Source organism: Psammomys obesus, unplaced genomic scaffold (assembly GCF_907164565.1).
Source record: "Psammomys obesus unplaced genomic scaffold, mPsaObe1.curated_primary_1811, whole genome shotgun sequence".
Lineage (NCBI taxonomy): Eukaryota > Metazoa > Chordata > Mammalia > Rodentia > Muridae > Psammomys > Psammomys obesus.
The window spans coordinates 9890045-9905938 of NW_026592890.1; the positions used below are offsets into that span (position 1 = coordinate 9890045).

The window sequence follows — 15894 nt, forward strand, 5'->3', positions numbered from 1 at the left end:
TTTTTGAAACAGTTTCTCTGTGTATCCCTCCATGGCTGTACTGAAACATAGTCTGTAAACCAGGCTGGCCTTGAACTCAGATCCACCTGCCCCTGCCTCTTGAGTGCTAAAGGCATGTGCTGCCCAGCCATGTGTATGTTTTTTGCCACTTGTGTGTATTTTTTTCCCCACTTCTTCGAGACAGGGTTTCTCTGTAGCCTTGGCTGTCCTAAACTCGATTTGTAGACAGGGTTGGCCTCAAACTCACAGCAGTCTGCCTGCCTCCATCTTCCTGAGTGTTGGGACTAAAAGAGAGTGCCATCACGCCAAGCTTGTGTTTAGCATTTTTAAAAGTTGTTTAAAAACAATGAGTAGATTTTTATTCTGGTGGTATGCTTATTCATCACAAGAATTGCCTAGATTGTGAAGAAATTTAAACGATAACTAGTAGTAAAAAATACTTTTATCTAGAGACATGAACTAAAACATGTATGTATGTATAATTTTAATTAAATGTTAGAAGTATAAAGGTAACTTTTAGAGGGGCTGGTAAGATGGTTTAATCTTTTAGTCTATTCTAATACACTCTTTGATTCTATTTGCTAATCATCAAAAGAAAAAAAATGTGCAATTCTTTGAGTTAAGATTTTATAACGAATTAAGAACACTTGGATTATACCTTTCTCTTGTGAAAAAACTTACTGAAAAAACTAAGTAAAGAAAGTTATAGTGCATTCGTATTTGACAGTTTATTAATATGAATACTTTTAAATTGTACATTTGGAATATATAAGTTATATTTACTGGAGTGAAAGTGTTTTTCTTCCTTTTTCTTTTTAAAAACTTTTTATTATTATTTATTAAAATTTGTTCACTTTGTATCCCAGCTGTAGGCCCCCTCCCTCATCTACCGGTTCTACCCTCCCGTGCCCCCCCCCGCCCCCCAGTTCTTCTCCTAGTCCACTGATAGGGGAGGTTCTCCTCCACTACTATCTGACCCTAGCCTATCAGGTCTCATCTGTATCCTCTTTCTCTGTGGCCTAGTTAGGCCACCTTGCAAGGGGGAGGTGATCAAAGAGCCCGACCACTGAATTCATGTCAGGACAGCCCCTGGTCCCCTTACTAGGGAGCCCATATGGAGACTGAGCTGCCCATGGGCTACATCTGAACAGGTGGTTTAGGTCCTCTCCATACATAGTTCTTAGTTGATTTGTAAGTCTCTGCAGGACCCTTGAGCTCAGATCTTTTGGCTCTGTTGGTCTCTTTGTGGAGTTCCTGTCCCCTTCAGGTCTTTTTATCTTTCCCTTCTTCCATAAGATTTCTTGCTCTCTGCCCAAAGTTTGGCTATGAGTCTTGGCATCTGCTTCAATACCCTGATGGCTAGAGTCTTTCAGAGGCCCCCTGTGGAAGGCTCCTGTCCTGTTCCTTGTCTTCTCCTACTCCTCCTTTTTCTTTCCTTTTCTTTTTATTAATTACAGTTTATTCACTTTGTATCCCATCCTCCCCCATCCTCTCCCAATCTCATCCTCCCTTCCTCTTCTCCTATGCCCCTCCCCCAGTCCAATGATAGGGGAGGTCCTCCTCCCCTTCCAGCTGACCCTAGGCTATCAGGTCTCCTCAGGACTGGCTTCATGGTCTTCCTCTGTTGACTGGTAAGGCCGCTCCCCCCTCAGGAGGTGATCAAAGAGCCAGCCCATGAGTCCATGTCAGAGACAGTCCCTGTTCCTATTACTGAGCAACACTCTTGGACACTGAGCTGCCATGGGCTACATCTGTGCAGGGGTTCTAGGTTATCTCCATGAATGGTCCTTGGTTGGAGTATCAGTCTCAGAAAAGACCCCTGTGCCCAGATATTTTGATTCTGTTGCTCTCCTTGTGGAGCTCCTGTCCCCTGTAGATCTTTCTGTCTCCCCTTCTTTCATAAGATTCCCTGCACTCTGCCCAAAGTTTGGCTATGAGTCTCAGCATATGTTTTGATACCCTGCAGGGTAGAGTCTTTCAGAGGCCCTCTGTAGTAGGCTCCCTGCTTTCTCCCTCTTCGGATGCCTATCCTGTTTGCCTTTCTTAAGGGAGATTGAGTGTCTTACCCAGGGTCCTCCTCCTTGCTTAGCTTCCTTAGGTGTACAGATTTTAGTATGATTATCCTGTATTATATGTCTAATATCTACTAAGCCAGTATATACCATGTGTGTCTTTCTGCTTCTGGGATACCTCACTCTGGATGATCTTTTCTAGATCCCACTATTTGCCTACAGATTTCATGATTTCCTTGTTTTTATTTGCTGAGTAGTATTCCATTGTATAGATACACCACAATTTCTGTATCCATTCCTCAACTGAGGGTCATCTCTGTTATTTCCAACTTCTGGTTATTACATATAAAGCTGCTAGGAACGTGGTTGAGCAAATGCCCTTGCTGTATACTTGAGCATCTTTAGGATCTCTTCCTTTTTCTTAAGGAGCTATTACTGTATAGAATGGAGAGAAAGTTAAGTGTCTAGCCAGCCTTAATAGTGGAATACCTTATTTTAATGATAGTATGTCTGTTGATATATAGCTGAAGCCCATTAAATAGTTTATGGAAGAATTGCTTTATTTACAGGATTTGATTCATTAAAATATAATTTTCTTGTTTTCAAAAATACTTTTATACCTGAGAATTATAATACAGATTTTTTGGGGGTGGAGAGTTAAGGTCATTGATGTTAGTTGTCTTTCCTTATTTTTTTAATCTATATTTTATCTGTTAACCAACTGTGGTTTGTTTTCTGTTACCGTTTTCCTCTTGAAACTCCTTTCATCAGTCTTAATCTTAGTGATCTAGTGTAAGGCATCAACCTTGTACTTACTATTTGTTTCATAGTAGCTGATCACTTTGGCTTGACTTGTCTAGTTCTTTCCCCACCCCCATGATAGGGTTTCTCTGTGTAACCTTAGCTGTTTGGGACTGTTTTATAGACCAGGCTGTCCTCAAACTCACAAGAGATCCGGGTGCCTCTGCCTTCCTGAGTGCTGGGATTACAGGAGTGTGCAGCTGCGCCTGTCTTCTCTAGTTCTTTGTATCTCCTGCTGTGTTGTTCAGTAGGTACTGGTCCTCTTCCCTGGAATGTTGTTTTACTTACGGTTGAGTTATGTCAGTCTACCTTTTCCTTTTCATAGTTTTAACTGCTGAATTTGTACTCCATACATAGACTTTGGCCAAACTTGCTATGTTTTGTCTGTTGAACATCTTGAGTGTGTTAAAGATATCAAAATTATCCAACAAAGTGGTGTCCAGTTTAAATCTTACCGAGACAGATTATTCTGAGCTTTTGGTATATTTTGTTCTTTGATACATAAGTATTCTTATGACAATTACATAACCAAAGCTATCATTTAAAATGACTGGCTTCATTTTTAAACATGAAAATTTTAGGTAAACTAAATATAGGATTATCGCTGAGAGTCTCTGATTTAAGGTTAGTTTTAATAAGATGCATAATTTGGTTGGTATAAATTTGATTTATGGTGGAAATGAGGGCTGTCATCTTGTTAGATAATGACAGGATAGGTCAACAGCTGCTCACTGGAGTGTTAACACTTGATCAGTGAAGCACCCCCTCCCTTTCCTGGATTAGCAAGAATACTTTTTGTCTAACACATTTAAATCTTTTACTTTTAACAGAAATTAGCAGAGTACGGAAAGACATGTACAATGACACATTAAATGGCAGTACAGAAAAAAGGAGTGCAGAATTGCCTGATGCTGTGGGACCTATTGTTCAGTTACAAGAGAAACTTTATGTGCCTGTAAAAGAATACCCAGATGTAAGTATATTTTGTTGTTATGTTCATGTTTTCTGCTTCACATAATATGTGAAGAGATAGCTTTTGTAGTAAATGTGTAAATATTATCAGCTGCTTTAAAATAATTGTGTATGAAATTGGAAATGGGAATAATTTTGTGTGGCCAATTATTTTTTCTTTAAAATATATTTCCATTTGACTTTAGTTATGCTACTTTGTTAAATACTTATAGTGAAGACTTTGGGATTTGAGAATGAGGTCAAGAATTGTGGAAAGACTTTTGTCCTGAATGTTAAAAATCAAGTTCAGCTCTGGTAGTCTTCAATTTGACCACAGAGAATCCACAGCTTGAACCATGTCATTCTTTATGTAAATGAGAGTGCTGGGCTTTATGGTGGCTTCCAGCTCTAAAGTTTCTGTGAGAAGGACTCTTTCTAATTTGATTCCTTCTGTCCTCCAGTCTTAGTCAGTTACTCAACCAGTCTCTAGTATTTTGTTGGAGTTAGTCTCCTTCTATACTAGCTGATTTTGTAGTACCCCCAGGCTCTACCTTTTGTTACAAAACCCTATGTGATAAAATTGATTCTATTTCTCTGCCCTCGTCTTAAATGATTTTCTCACTTCTCTCCAGTGTACTCATATTGGCCTTTCTTTGGCTTTGAGAATAAGTCATATCTATTCCCAGCTCCAAGATCTTTAAATCCACTGTTCACTGTGACTGGCTGCTTCTTTCCCTTAAGTGTGGTTGAGTTTAAATATCACTTTACAAAGGCTTTCCTTGACCAGTTTTCCTAAAAGCCACCTGTTTTTGTCTATCTCTAACCCTCCTCCAATTCCCACCTCCCACACTTCACTTCTGCAATACTGTTATCTAGTGTTTTTATTTTTCTTTGTCCCTATCATAGTGGTTCTCAACTTGTAGTTCACGACCCCTTTTCAGGGCTGGGAGTCCCAAATGACCCTTTCACAGTGGCCACATATCAGATACCCTGCATATGGGATACTTATATTACAATTCATAACAATATATTACAATTCATATTTATGATATAGCAACAAAAGTTATTTTATGGCCTGGGGTCACCATAACATGAGGAACTGTATTAAACAGTCATAGCATTAGGAAGATAAAGAACCAACAGAGTATATTGTACATAAAACAGTAACCTTTGTTAATTCACTGTTATAATGTGGTTAGTCACCCTGTAATACCAGTATATAAAGGAAAAATCATAGCCGTTACATTTGAGAATACTTATTAGAAACAAATGAAATCAAGAATGTCTTTAATGTTAAAAATGATTTTCAGACTTGTTAATTATTCATAGATTAGTTTGTAGATGGAGTATAAATGTCTTAAATTGAGTTAATGGGTGGAGTTTTGGTATTTCACAATTTGGATTTTTTTAGTAAAGTTTTCTTTAGTTTGCACATTTATTCTATTTTCATAAGTAGTTTTGGTTGCAAATATACAAACAATTCAGAATAATATTGCCATAAGGCTTTGTTAGATAATTATAGGGCGTTGCAGAAAATTATGTAAAATGGGAACCCATGAGCCTTGGAGGAGAACCTCAGTGGCAGGATTTTGTGGATCTCATCTCTGGAGAACCTAGCTTTCAGATTCTTGAAGCCGTCCAAAGATAATCTCTGGCCTCTTAATGAATGTGTATGTGTATGTGCATTCGTACATAAGTATGTACACAACAGGAATTAAATCTTTTCTCAATACTTTATTTTGCAGGATGTAGAACATCTTTTATGTTTTTCAGGGCTGGTTAATATTTTAATTGTATAATCATCAATGCTGAGAATGCTGCTTTGTATAAATACATAGTATAAAATGGTAGAAATATTTTGGGCCATTTCATAAATTGTTGGAATTCCTGTTCCAGTCTCAATTGAGAATTCATTCATCAATTAAAAACTTTTTTTTAAATTTATTTTATATATAAGGGTGTTTTGATTGCATGCATGTTTGTATACCACATGCATGTAATACTTCTGTAGGCCAGAGAGGACATTGGATTCCCTGGGATAGTGTAGCTGGTTATGATTGCACTTATGTATGTCCCCATCTGTAGAGAACAGGTCCACATCTTTGCTAACATATCATCTATAGAAGTCATTCCAGGTTTGTATGAGATGGTATCTGGTATGCTGGCTAGTGATGTAAGTGATCTTTTCTTGTGCCTGTTGAACAAGACATTGCTGTCTTCTGTAGAAGAGACTATATTTAAGATCTTTGCATGTTTATTTTGAATTAGGATTTTGTTAGATTGCTTTGTTATGTATTATATTCTGAATACACTGTTCTGGATATTAATTTTTTATATATAGATGGCTTACAGGTTTTTTCTCAATCTATGGTTTGCCATTTCATTTTGCTTACTGATTCCTTTCCTGTGCATAAACTTTATTTTCTTATTAATAATTCCATTTGGTTTTGCTTTTATTTGCCTGCTTTTTTTTAATATTATATCTAAAAATCATGTCCAGTACCAGCATGTGTGATTTGTGCTGGGGAAGGTGTTCATTTTGTGCACATACATGTGGAGTGCAGAGGTTGATATCAAATGTCTTCTAAAATGGACAGATTTTACCAATTCTAATTATTTGAACTCACCAGTGTGAGTTCAATGTGATAGCATTGTTTTTGATGTTATTATAAGTAGAATTGCTTTCTTGCTCTTTTTGTGTGTGCTTTTAATTTAATGCCATGTGTGTGAGTGTTTTGCCTAAATACATTTGCACCACATCCTGCCTGGTGCTGGAAGAGTAAGAAGAAAGTGTCAGATTCCCCTGGAACTGGTGTTACAGGTGACATGTGTATGCTGGAATTGAACACGGGACCTCTGAAAATGCCCCTAAGCACCGAACAATCTCTATAGCCTTTCATTTTTCTTTTGGCTACTTTATGCTAATAGACACAAATTTTTTTCCCCTTGCCTCAAAGCTTATAGGGCAGTGAGAACTTTTTCTAAGTTATTTATTTATTTTTATCTATCTATCTATCTATCTGTCTGTCTGTCTGTCTGTCTGTCTGTCTGTCTGTCTATTGTATATGAGTGTTCTTCAATATGTACACCTGCATGACAGAAGAGGGCATTAAATCACATTATAGATGGTTGTAAGCCACCATTTGGTTGCTGGGAATTGAACTCAGGACCTCTGGAAGAGTAGACAGTGCTCTTAACCCACAATATACTTATTTTTATTTCATGTAGTTACAGACAGCTGGGGGCTGCCACATGGGGGCTAGGAATTACCCCCCCCCCCCCCCCCGCCAAGTCTTCTGGAAGAGGAGCCAGTACTCTTGACCACTGAGCCACCACCTCTCAAGCCCCAAAACTAATTTTTTAAATGTTTTATATCTTGCAACTTTACTGAATTTTTTCCTAAGTGGTTTTTTTTTTTTTTTTTTTTAATGAAATCTTTTAAGGTTTTCAATAGGTAGAAGATCGTGTCTTTTGCAAAAGGGACCTTTCAACATACACACATGCAAACACACACATACACACCATTAGATAACGTTAAATTTCATTTCCTTGGACTAATTACTCTGACTAGGACTTTAATTGCTGTGTTGAATAGAAACAATGAGAATGGGAAACTTTGAATTGTCCCTAATCCTAGAAGAGCAAGCTTCAAATAGAGAATTTAGTGTGATTTTGCTTAAAGTTCTTGCATTTTTCTTCATCAAGGATATTGGCTTGCAACTTTTTGCGTTCTTAGTATTCTTATCTAGCTTTGGTATTGGGTAATGTCCTTGAAGGAAGAACTTGAAAAGTGTGCATTTTGTTCAGTTTCATAGGAGAGTTAGGAACAGATTGGTTTAATTCTTTAAATATTTGTAGCTTTATCTGTTCATTAGGCTTTCCTTTAATGGGAAAGTTTGAATTGCTTTGTAATCTTTGTCATAGTTAGATTACTGTCTGAGTCGGTTTGCTAAATCCTATGCTTCTTAGGAGTTTAGATATTTGTTCAATTTTTTGGTAAGATTGATCATAGTAGTCTTTTAATTTCTTCTGATTGTTTCTTGCCTCAGCTGTCTCCTTTGGAGGTTTGTTGTTTGAGGTCTTTTTTTGGCTAGTAAAAGGTTTGTCAGTGACTTAAACCTTTGATAAGTAACTTTTTTAAAATATTTTTTTATTTTAATTTTTATTAATTACACTTTATTCACTTTGTATCCCTGCTGTAGCTCCCTCCCACCTCCCCTCCCAAGTCCACCCTATCTTCCTTTTCTCCACACATGCCCCTCTTCAAGTCCACTGATAGGAGAGGTCTTCCTCTCCTTCCTTCTGGTCCTAGTCTATCAGGTCTCATCAGGAGTGCCTGCATTGTCTTCCTTTGTGGCCTGGTAAGGCTGCTCCCCTCTCAGGGGGAGGTGATCAAAGAGCCATCCACTGAGTTCATGTAAGAGACAGTCCCTGTTCCCATTACTATGGAACCCACTTAGATACTGAACTGCCATGGGCTACATCTGTGCAGGGGTTCTAGGTTATCTCCATGAAAGGTTCTTGGTTGGAGTATCAGTCTCAGAAAAGACCCCTGTGCCCAGATATTTTGGTTCTGTTGCTCTTCTTGTGGAGTTCCTGTCCTCTCCAGCTCTTACTATTTCCCACTTCTTTCATAAGATTCCCTGTACTCTGCCCAAAGGTTAGCCATAAGTCTCAGGATCTGCTTTGATAGTCTGCAGGGGAGAGCCTTTCAGAGGCTCCTGTGTCAGGCTCCTGTCCTGTTCCCTATTTTCTCCTCCTTCTGACGTCCATCCTCTTTGCTTTTCTGAATGGGGATTGAGCCTTTTAGTCTTCCTTCTTGATTAGTTTCTTTAGGTGTACAGATTTTAGTAGATTTATCCTATATTCCATGTCTAATATCCACTTATGAGTGAGTATATACCCTCTGTTTCATTCTGCTTCTCGGATACCTCACTCAAGATGATCTTTTCCAGTTCCCACCATTTACCTGCAAATTTCATGATTCCTTGTTTTTTATTGCTGAGTAATATTCCATTGTGTAGATATACCACTATTTCTGTTATCCATTCCTCAGTTGAGGGTCATCTGGGTTGTTTCCAGCTCCTGGCTATTACAAATAAAGCTGCTTCAAACATGGTTGAACAAATGTCCTTATTGTGTACTTGAGCATCTTTTGGATATATGCCTTGGAGTGGTATAGCTGGATCTTGAAGAAGTGCTATTCCTAATTGTCTGAGAAAGCGCCAGATTGATTTCCAGAGTGGTTGCACAAGTTTACATTCCTACCAGCAGTGGAGAAGGGTTCAACTTTCTCCACAACCTCTTCAGCATGTGTTGTCACTTGAGTTTTTGACCTTAGCCATTGTGATGAGTGTAAGGTGAAATCTCCAGGTTGTTTTGATTTGCATTTCCCTGATGACTAATCTTAATCATCTTTTACTCATTTCTCTGCCCTTTGCTTTCTTGTGTTTATACCTTTGGCATCCACTGTTTCCAGGTGATCTCCATTTTTTTTTTTTAAATTAAAAACTCACAATTTTTTTTTGAAATAGACAAAGTCAGCTTCATTCTTTGTTGGCAGCATATATCAATTTTTCTTTTCTCAGATTTCAGCTTTTTTGGGTATTTTTGAATATTTATATGGATTTGACTGGGTTAGCTTTATCTAATCCAAAATGCTGTGAAATGCAAAAGATTTTTTTTTTTTTGAATGGCTTATTATGCTTAAAAACATTTTGGATTGTTTTCAAATTTCTATTTTGTGTTTTTAAGTTAGGGACACTTCCTGTTTATTGTTTTAATTGTCTAAAAGTCCTTTTTGTTCATTTCTAAGTTGCATTATATTGTGTAAAGCATGGTTGGTCTCCCTGTTTATTGTCTTCATGGTTGGTCAATGTCTGTCTGTCTATCTATCTATCTATCTATCTATCTATCTATCTATCTATCTATCTACAGTTTGCATTATATCGTGTAAAGCATGGTGGGTTTCAGAAACCTAATAATGGTGTCTAACTTCAGGAATGACCTGCAAGGTCATCATTAGCCACTGTGATAAGGGTTGTAAGAGGAACTTGCAAAATTATTGAGAAGAAAGCACCTTTCTTTAAGGTTCAGGAAGCCTCCAAGGAAGTCACAGAAAGAAACGTGTTTATTTGTTGTGGGATGAATGGAGAGAAGAGTCTGAGTTTTGGGTAGGAATGAAGGAACGGATGACCAGACGAAAACTTAGAAGTATCTAATACTTTCAACAGATTAATAAGGTATTTAGAGGTTTGAATAAAGGAGCAATAGCGAAAATAAAGCTTAAGAGGTTTACAAGGCTTTGTGTGTACGCTTTTTAACACATACTATCTTAGATACTGTCATCTGCTTGTGGCATAAAACCTTTCACACTCAACTTTGTTTTCTAACTGACATTTTGCTTCTAGAAATATAATCCATGTGGTTTACCTGAGTCTGTTTTGAGTGAAAATTTTGATTGGTTTCAGTACCTTATTGAGTAAAGATTTGCATTAATTTAGAATGTCTTAATTCATATGCCTATTTAAGATTTTGTTGTCAGGCTGGGCGTGGTGGTACACACCCTTAATCTAAGCATTTAGATTAAGGCAGAGGCAGGTAGATTTTTTATTTCCAGGTCAGCCTGGTCTACTGAGTGAGTTCCAGGACGGGCAGGGTTATGAAGAGAAAGCTGTCTAAAGGGAAAAAAAAAATAGCAATTTTTCTTTGTAGTAGGAGTTGGTGTTAGTGCCTTTACTGGAATAGTTTTGTGGGAAGTCTTTTATTTACATAAGACTTGTAAGTTATGGGTCATGTTTAGAAATGCCTAATATATGAATGGTTGGTTAAATGGTTCCTACATGTAGGGTAAAGTAATCTTTTATCCAGAATACCTTGGTTATTTTGCCAGAATTAATATGAATCTGTAAATGAGATAAGACAAACTCACTCCCCCTCTCATGCATAAAAAAAGACATCTTGATATATTTATTTAGGTATTTTTGGCTCAAATAATTAGCCTTGGTAAATATTTACCCAAGATAAATTTTATTGCTGCTTAGATTAGAGGTGACCATGTTTTGTTTTCTGCAACAAGTACATGCATACTTTTTATTGGGTATGTTTAATTCCATTCCTACTCTGTTGATTATGTGGTATAATGTAAGGGTTTGTGAAATGTCTAGCTAAAATTATAGAAACGGTAGACATAGGGTTGAGAATATTGCCTAGTAGTAGAATGTTTGCCCAGCATGTGTGAGGCTCTCAGTTTAATTTTCTGCACTGCTAAGATAATACCAGTGTTAAGAATAGTAAACAGGCAAGGTTTTTATAAACATTAATTTTTTTTTTATATATGTCTGATTCCTTGTTGCTAGAATTACAGATAGTTTTGAGCAGCCAGGCCTTGGTGCTAAGAACTAGACTCAGTCCCTGCTTTATTTGTTTTCAATTGCTGAGCCATCTCTCCAGCCTCCAGGATTATTTCATATATATATATAAAAGCAACCCAAAATTTGCATTTTCTTTTATAATTTTTTTTAATTCCAAAATTTTAAGCAGATATTACTGTTTAGTGATTCTTAAAAGTGATTTTGAGATGCTTTTGGAAATGTAGTTTTTAATCAGCCATTTATTTTGATAATGGTTCATAAAGGGGTTGTGTTTTTAGTTGCACTTGCTTAAGGAGGTTCCTGGAGTTTTCATTGTTTACATTTCGTCACTGAAAAACCTCTTATCATTTGTATTTAAAATGTAGCGAGGAAAAATGAGCAACACTAGATGTAATTGTTAAACCTTTAGAAATTAACATGCCACTTGGAAGAGGTATAATTGGTAAGCTGAAGCACAAAGGTCTGTACTTAAACAGTAGGGTTAATGAATATCTTTTTTTTTCTTTCTTTTTCTTTCCCTCTGTTGGCTTTTCAGGTTGCACTTAGCTCAGGCTGTTTGAAATGATCTTCTTTGAAAGCGTTTTGACATTGTTTTAATTGCATGAAGCTGCAGATCTGGCATGATAAATCAATACAGAACGAGTTTTAATGCCAGGCATAGCACATTAACCTGGAAATTGGTTGCAGTAGACAAAGCAGCTGCTATGATTAATTTTTTTTTCATTCTTTGCTTACAACATTTTGAGAAGGATGACCTTGACAGTTCCAATTGCATTAGAATCCCTGTGGTATGCACTTAGCACACTTGAACTATTTGATGGTTCATGGGTGCAGTAGTAAATGGTTTTTAAGGGTATGAAAAATTTATCCCCTATGGAATCAGTATTTCTGTTTTATCTGCTTTAAAAACAATTTTAAAGTAATAGTTGTAAGAATTAACCTTTTAAAATAGTCTCATGGCTATAGTTGTGGCAAAAGATACTTAATATGCCAGAAGAGTAGGGTGTATCCTTTCAATGGATAAGTGGTAGGGTTTATCAATTGGTTTGATAAATGATGTGGGCCAAACTTGAATATTGGTCAATATGCTAAAAAGCCTTTATAGGACCTGGGAAGATGTCTCAGTATGTAATATACTGGCTAATTTTTTAAAAAAATTAAGAAAACTTTATTTTAAAAACTTAGAAATAAAAAAAAATGCATATCCAGTTTAACCAGAACCAAAGTGTTAATCTTAGTAAACTTGTGTATAGCTAGAATAGCCACTCTGTAGCCATGGAGCAGGTTGGATGTAATACTTTCAAAGGATGCTTGGGCCAAAGATCTAGGTGGACGAGTAGCTGGCAGGACTGTTGTTTTTGAGAAGGATGTATGTAGACTCTGGAACAAGGAAACTTTCTTTCTTTCTTAAACCACTCACATCTCTTTCATTACTTAATCTTGGCAAGTCTTGAATGTATGATTTGTTGAATTCATTTTGATATTGAAAGGCCATTCCCTGTTTCACTGAAAAAAAAAAAAATCACAACTGGACAAAGTGGGTGATGGGATAAGGAAGTAACTATCTCTGTCCAGGATGTTTTAGAGGAGCGTGTAGGGAAGTTTATAGACTGCAATAGAAACTAGGAACTTGTAGGAACTAGTAAGAATGACTTTCTGGAGATGAACATAAGCCAAGTATTGATTGATTTCTTATGATGTTTCTTTTCTTCTTTTTCTCCACCCCCTAACATTTTTGTTACATACTATGCTAATTCTGAATCTATTGAGAAAAAAGGTAACCTTTAAAAAGTTAACACTGCCCAGGTGATGAGCCACAGGTATTTAATGCCTCCTGAGAGAGGAGAATCAATCTTTCCCAGGGATGAGCCCCCTAACTAATACCAAGTGATCAGCCCTGAAAAGTACCTGTGAGCACTAAATGGATCCAGCAGAGAGAGAGAGATTAAAGGAAGAGACATGGACTTGAGTGTGGGGGGCACACAGGAGTTGGGCTGATGATGTACTTACGAATTGAAAAGATTAAAACTTATAGTGTATTTTTAAAGCATGTAACTTCAAGGCAAGTGAGCAGGTATGCAGCTTCACAAATTTCCTCCAGCCATGAGAAAAGGAGGCAGGGCAGAAAAGAAAAAGGAACACAGAAAGGTGGGGTGTGTAGGAAGCATATATTAGTAAGAAATTAGATAAAACCATGTAGTGCAAATAGGATCAGTTAAAACACAAAAATAGATAATTTGAAAGCAAATTCATTTAGATACTTTTTATAGAAATCTAGTTAAAATAACAAAGAAAAAGATAAAAAGTAATATAGTCAAGAAGTACACATTGTGGAAAGTCAGACAAATTTTGTGTCTGTGTTAATAGTAATGTAAGATCAAAGGCAGAAAGCTATTAATGAAAACAAAAAAGCCTCCTGTTTTACATTTGTACTTGTAAGATTTTTACATTTGTACATGTCAAATAAAATAACTTTTAAAGACAGAAAATCAAAGTAAAAGTAGATGGACAGGTAACCTTAGAGATAGCCCAACTATAAAGTGCTTGCTAATGTAGCTGAGGCCCGAGCTGGATCTCTAGCACAAGAACAACTGACAGACCTACTCATAGTAGAATTTGCCTCATTTTCAAGCACCTATTTAATATTCATGAAAACTTGACTGTGGCAACAATTACGGAGATGGCTCAGTGGGTAAAGGGCTAGCTAAAGCCTAAGGACTTGAGTTTGACAAACTCTAGCACCCACATAAAAGCTTCATGGGGCATCAGTAAGGAGTGAAACAGTCAGATCTTGGGTGGCTTGATGACTGGTCAGCCTAGGTGAATCTTTGAGCTTTGGATTCAATCAGAGGAAATAAGGTAGAGAACAATAGAAGATGCTTAGTCTTGGCTCCATATGTACATGAATGGTGAGTGTGTATGCACACACACAGTTTTTTATTTTGATTGACTATATCCTGTGTTGAAAAGCAGGTCTGAACAAATATTCGGAGTTGATAATTTGTATAGTTTGTTTTGTTTTGTCTAGAGCATAGGAAGCTAGAGATCAAACAAAAATAATTGGGAAATTCTTACACCTTTGAAATGAAAAATTATATTTTATAGCTATAAACTTACTGTGATTTGAATGGTAATGAAAATACTTATTAAAGACAGCTTGGATCTATATGTATATGTATACCACAGGGAGGGGGAAGGAAGCATGCAATAAGTAAGTATCCATTTCAGATTAGAAAACCAGCGTATTAAAATTTTCAGGAGGAAAAGGAGGAAAGAAAAACCTAAGAGTAGATATGAATTAAAAGAGGGATATATAAAGAGGAAAGAACCAAAATATCACTTAATAAGCCAACCAAAAAATGAAAATTTCAATGAATCATTTACTGAACCTTTACCTTTGTGTCTGAATTCATTAGAGCAACTGCTTGTGACTACAGTCAGTCAGCTCTTGGGCCTACCAGGTGCTGCTTAATTAAGATAAACACTTTATAGCATTTCTTATATTACATTGTACTTTTGAAATCAAGTCACAATGTTATTCTAGTTTCTAGAGGTCAACAAAGGTACACAAATTGCAAATAAAATATTCTAATGAAGTTGGAGAGTTGTAGGCAGTTTTTAGAATGGATCTACTCCAGTGGCAAAATTAACAGTTCATGTCTTAGAAGACTGGTAGCATAGATAACTAATAAGGAATGAAAAATCCTCATCATAGAGTTGGAGAGATGGCTTCCTGCTCTTCTGGAGAGCCTGAGTTTGAGACTGAGCACCCATATAGTGGTTCACAACTATCCATAATGTTTCAGGTAACCCAACATCTTCTTTTGGCCTTTTCTAGGCACTAGATTTGAATACAGTGCACAGATGTGCATACAGCAAACTCTCATGCACATAAACAAAAAAAAATTTTTTTAACCCTTAAAATTGTAGACTGATCAATACTTTAAAGATAAAATTTAGGGAACTCTAGACATATTTCTTTTTTTTTTTTTTTAGCATTTTTTTATTTACATATTTCTAACAACCACAACATAACAAAATTGACAATGCTAAGGTATAAAAATATCAAAATTAATGAAACTGAGTCTATCACATTGAGTTCTAATGGGTATTTAAGAAGAAATAGCACTAGTTTTGTGGAAGCCCAGCCAGAGAGCTGGAAACATTCCAACATGTTTGGAGGCAAGAATAACCTTGATGTCCAAACCTGAGATTCTTATTATGAAAGAAGAAAATTAGACAATTTATATTCCTGAATGTATTGTATATATCTTTAAATTTTATTCATTTTTATTTTTATGTATATTCACTTATATCTTTGTATCACATGCATACCTGGTGCCTGAAGACCAGAAGGCAGTTTTGCATTCCCTGGGACTGAAGTTAGAAACGATTGTGAGCTGCCATGTGAGTGCAGGGAATTGAATCCAGGTCTTGTGGAAAAACAGCCAGTGCTAACTGGTGAGCCAGTGCTCCAGCACAGTGAATGGGTTTTGTTGTTGTTGTTGTTATTTTTAATTAACCACCAAAATGTTGAGAAACTAATTTCAGGAATACTAGGTTGGTTTAACATATAAAAATGTTTTAATTTTCTGTGATCTGTATATAAGATGGTTAGATTACGTACACCTTTATCAACCTTGTTCTTTAAGCCAGTAGCAGTTTGACAATGAAGCACATTTGTTTATGAACTCAAGGTGCGCTATTTGAGTACTAAAGAAAAATAAATAATTGGAAAAGAAAAAAAAATGCTTTGC

The 15894-nt window shown here is 36.5% G+C and overlaps 1 protein-coding gene across 1 annotated transcript in view; it reads left to right on the forward strand.

The window, feature by feature from the left end:
- Positions 1-15894, forward strand: part of Qki (QKI, KH domain containing RNA binding) — a 118521-nt gene that overhangs the window by 24830 nt on the left and 77797 nt on the right. The window contains exon 2 of the mRNA XM_055615860.1: positions 3644-3786. Coding sequence (XP_055471835.1) covers positions 3667-3786 — 120 coding nt within the window. The 5' untranslated portion in view covers positions 3644-3666. The remainder of the gene's footprint in view (positions 1-3643; positions 3787-15894) is intronic.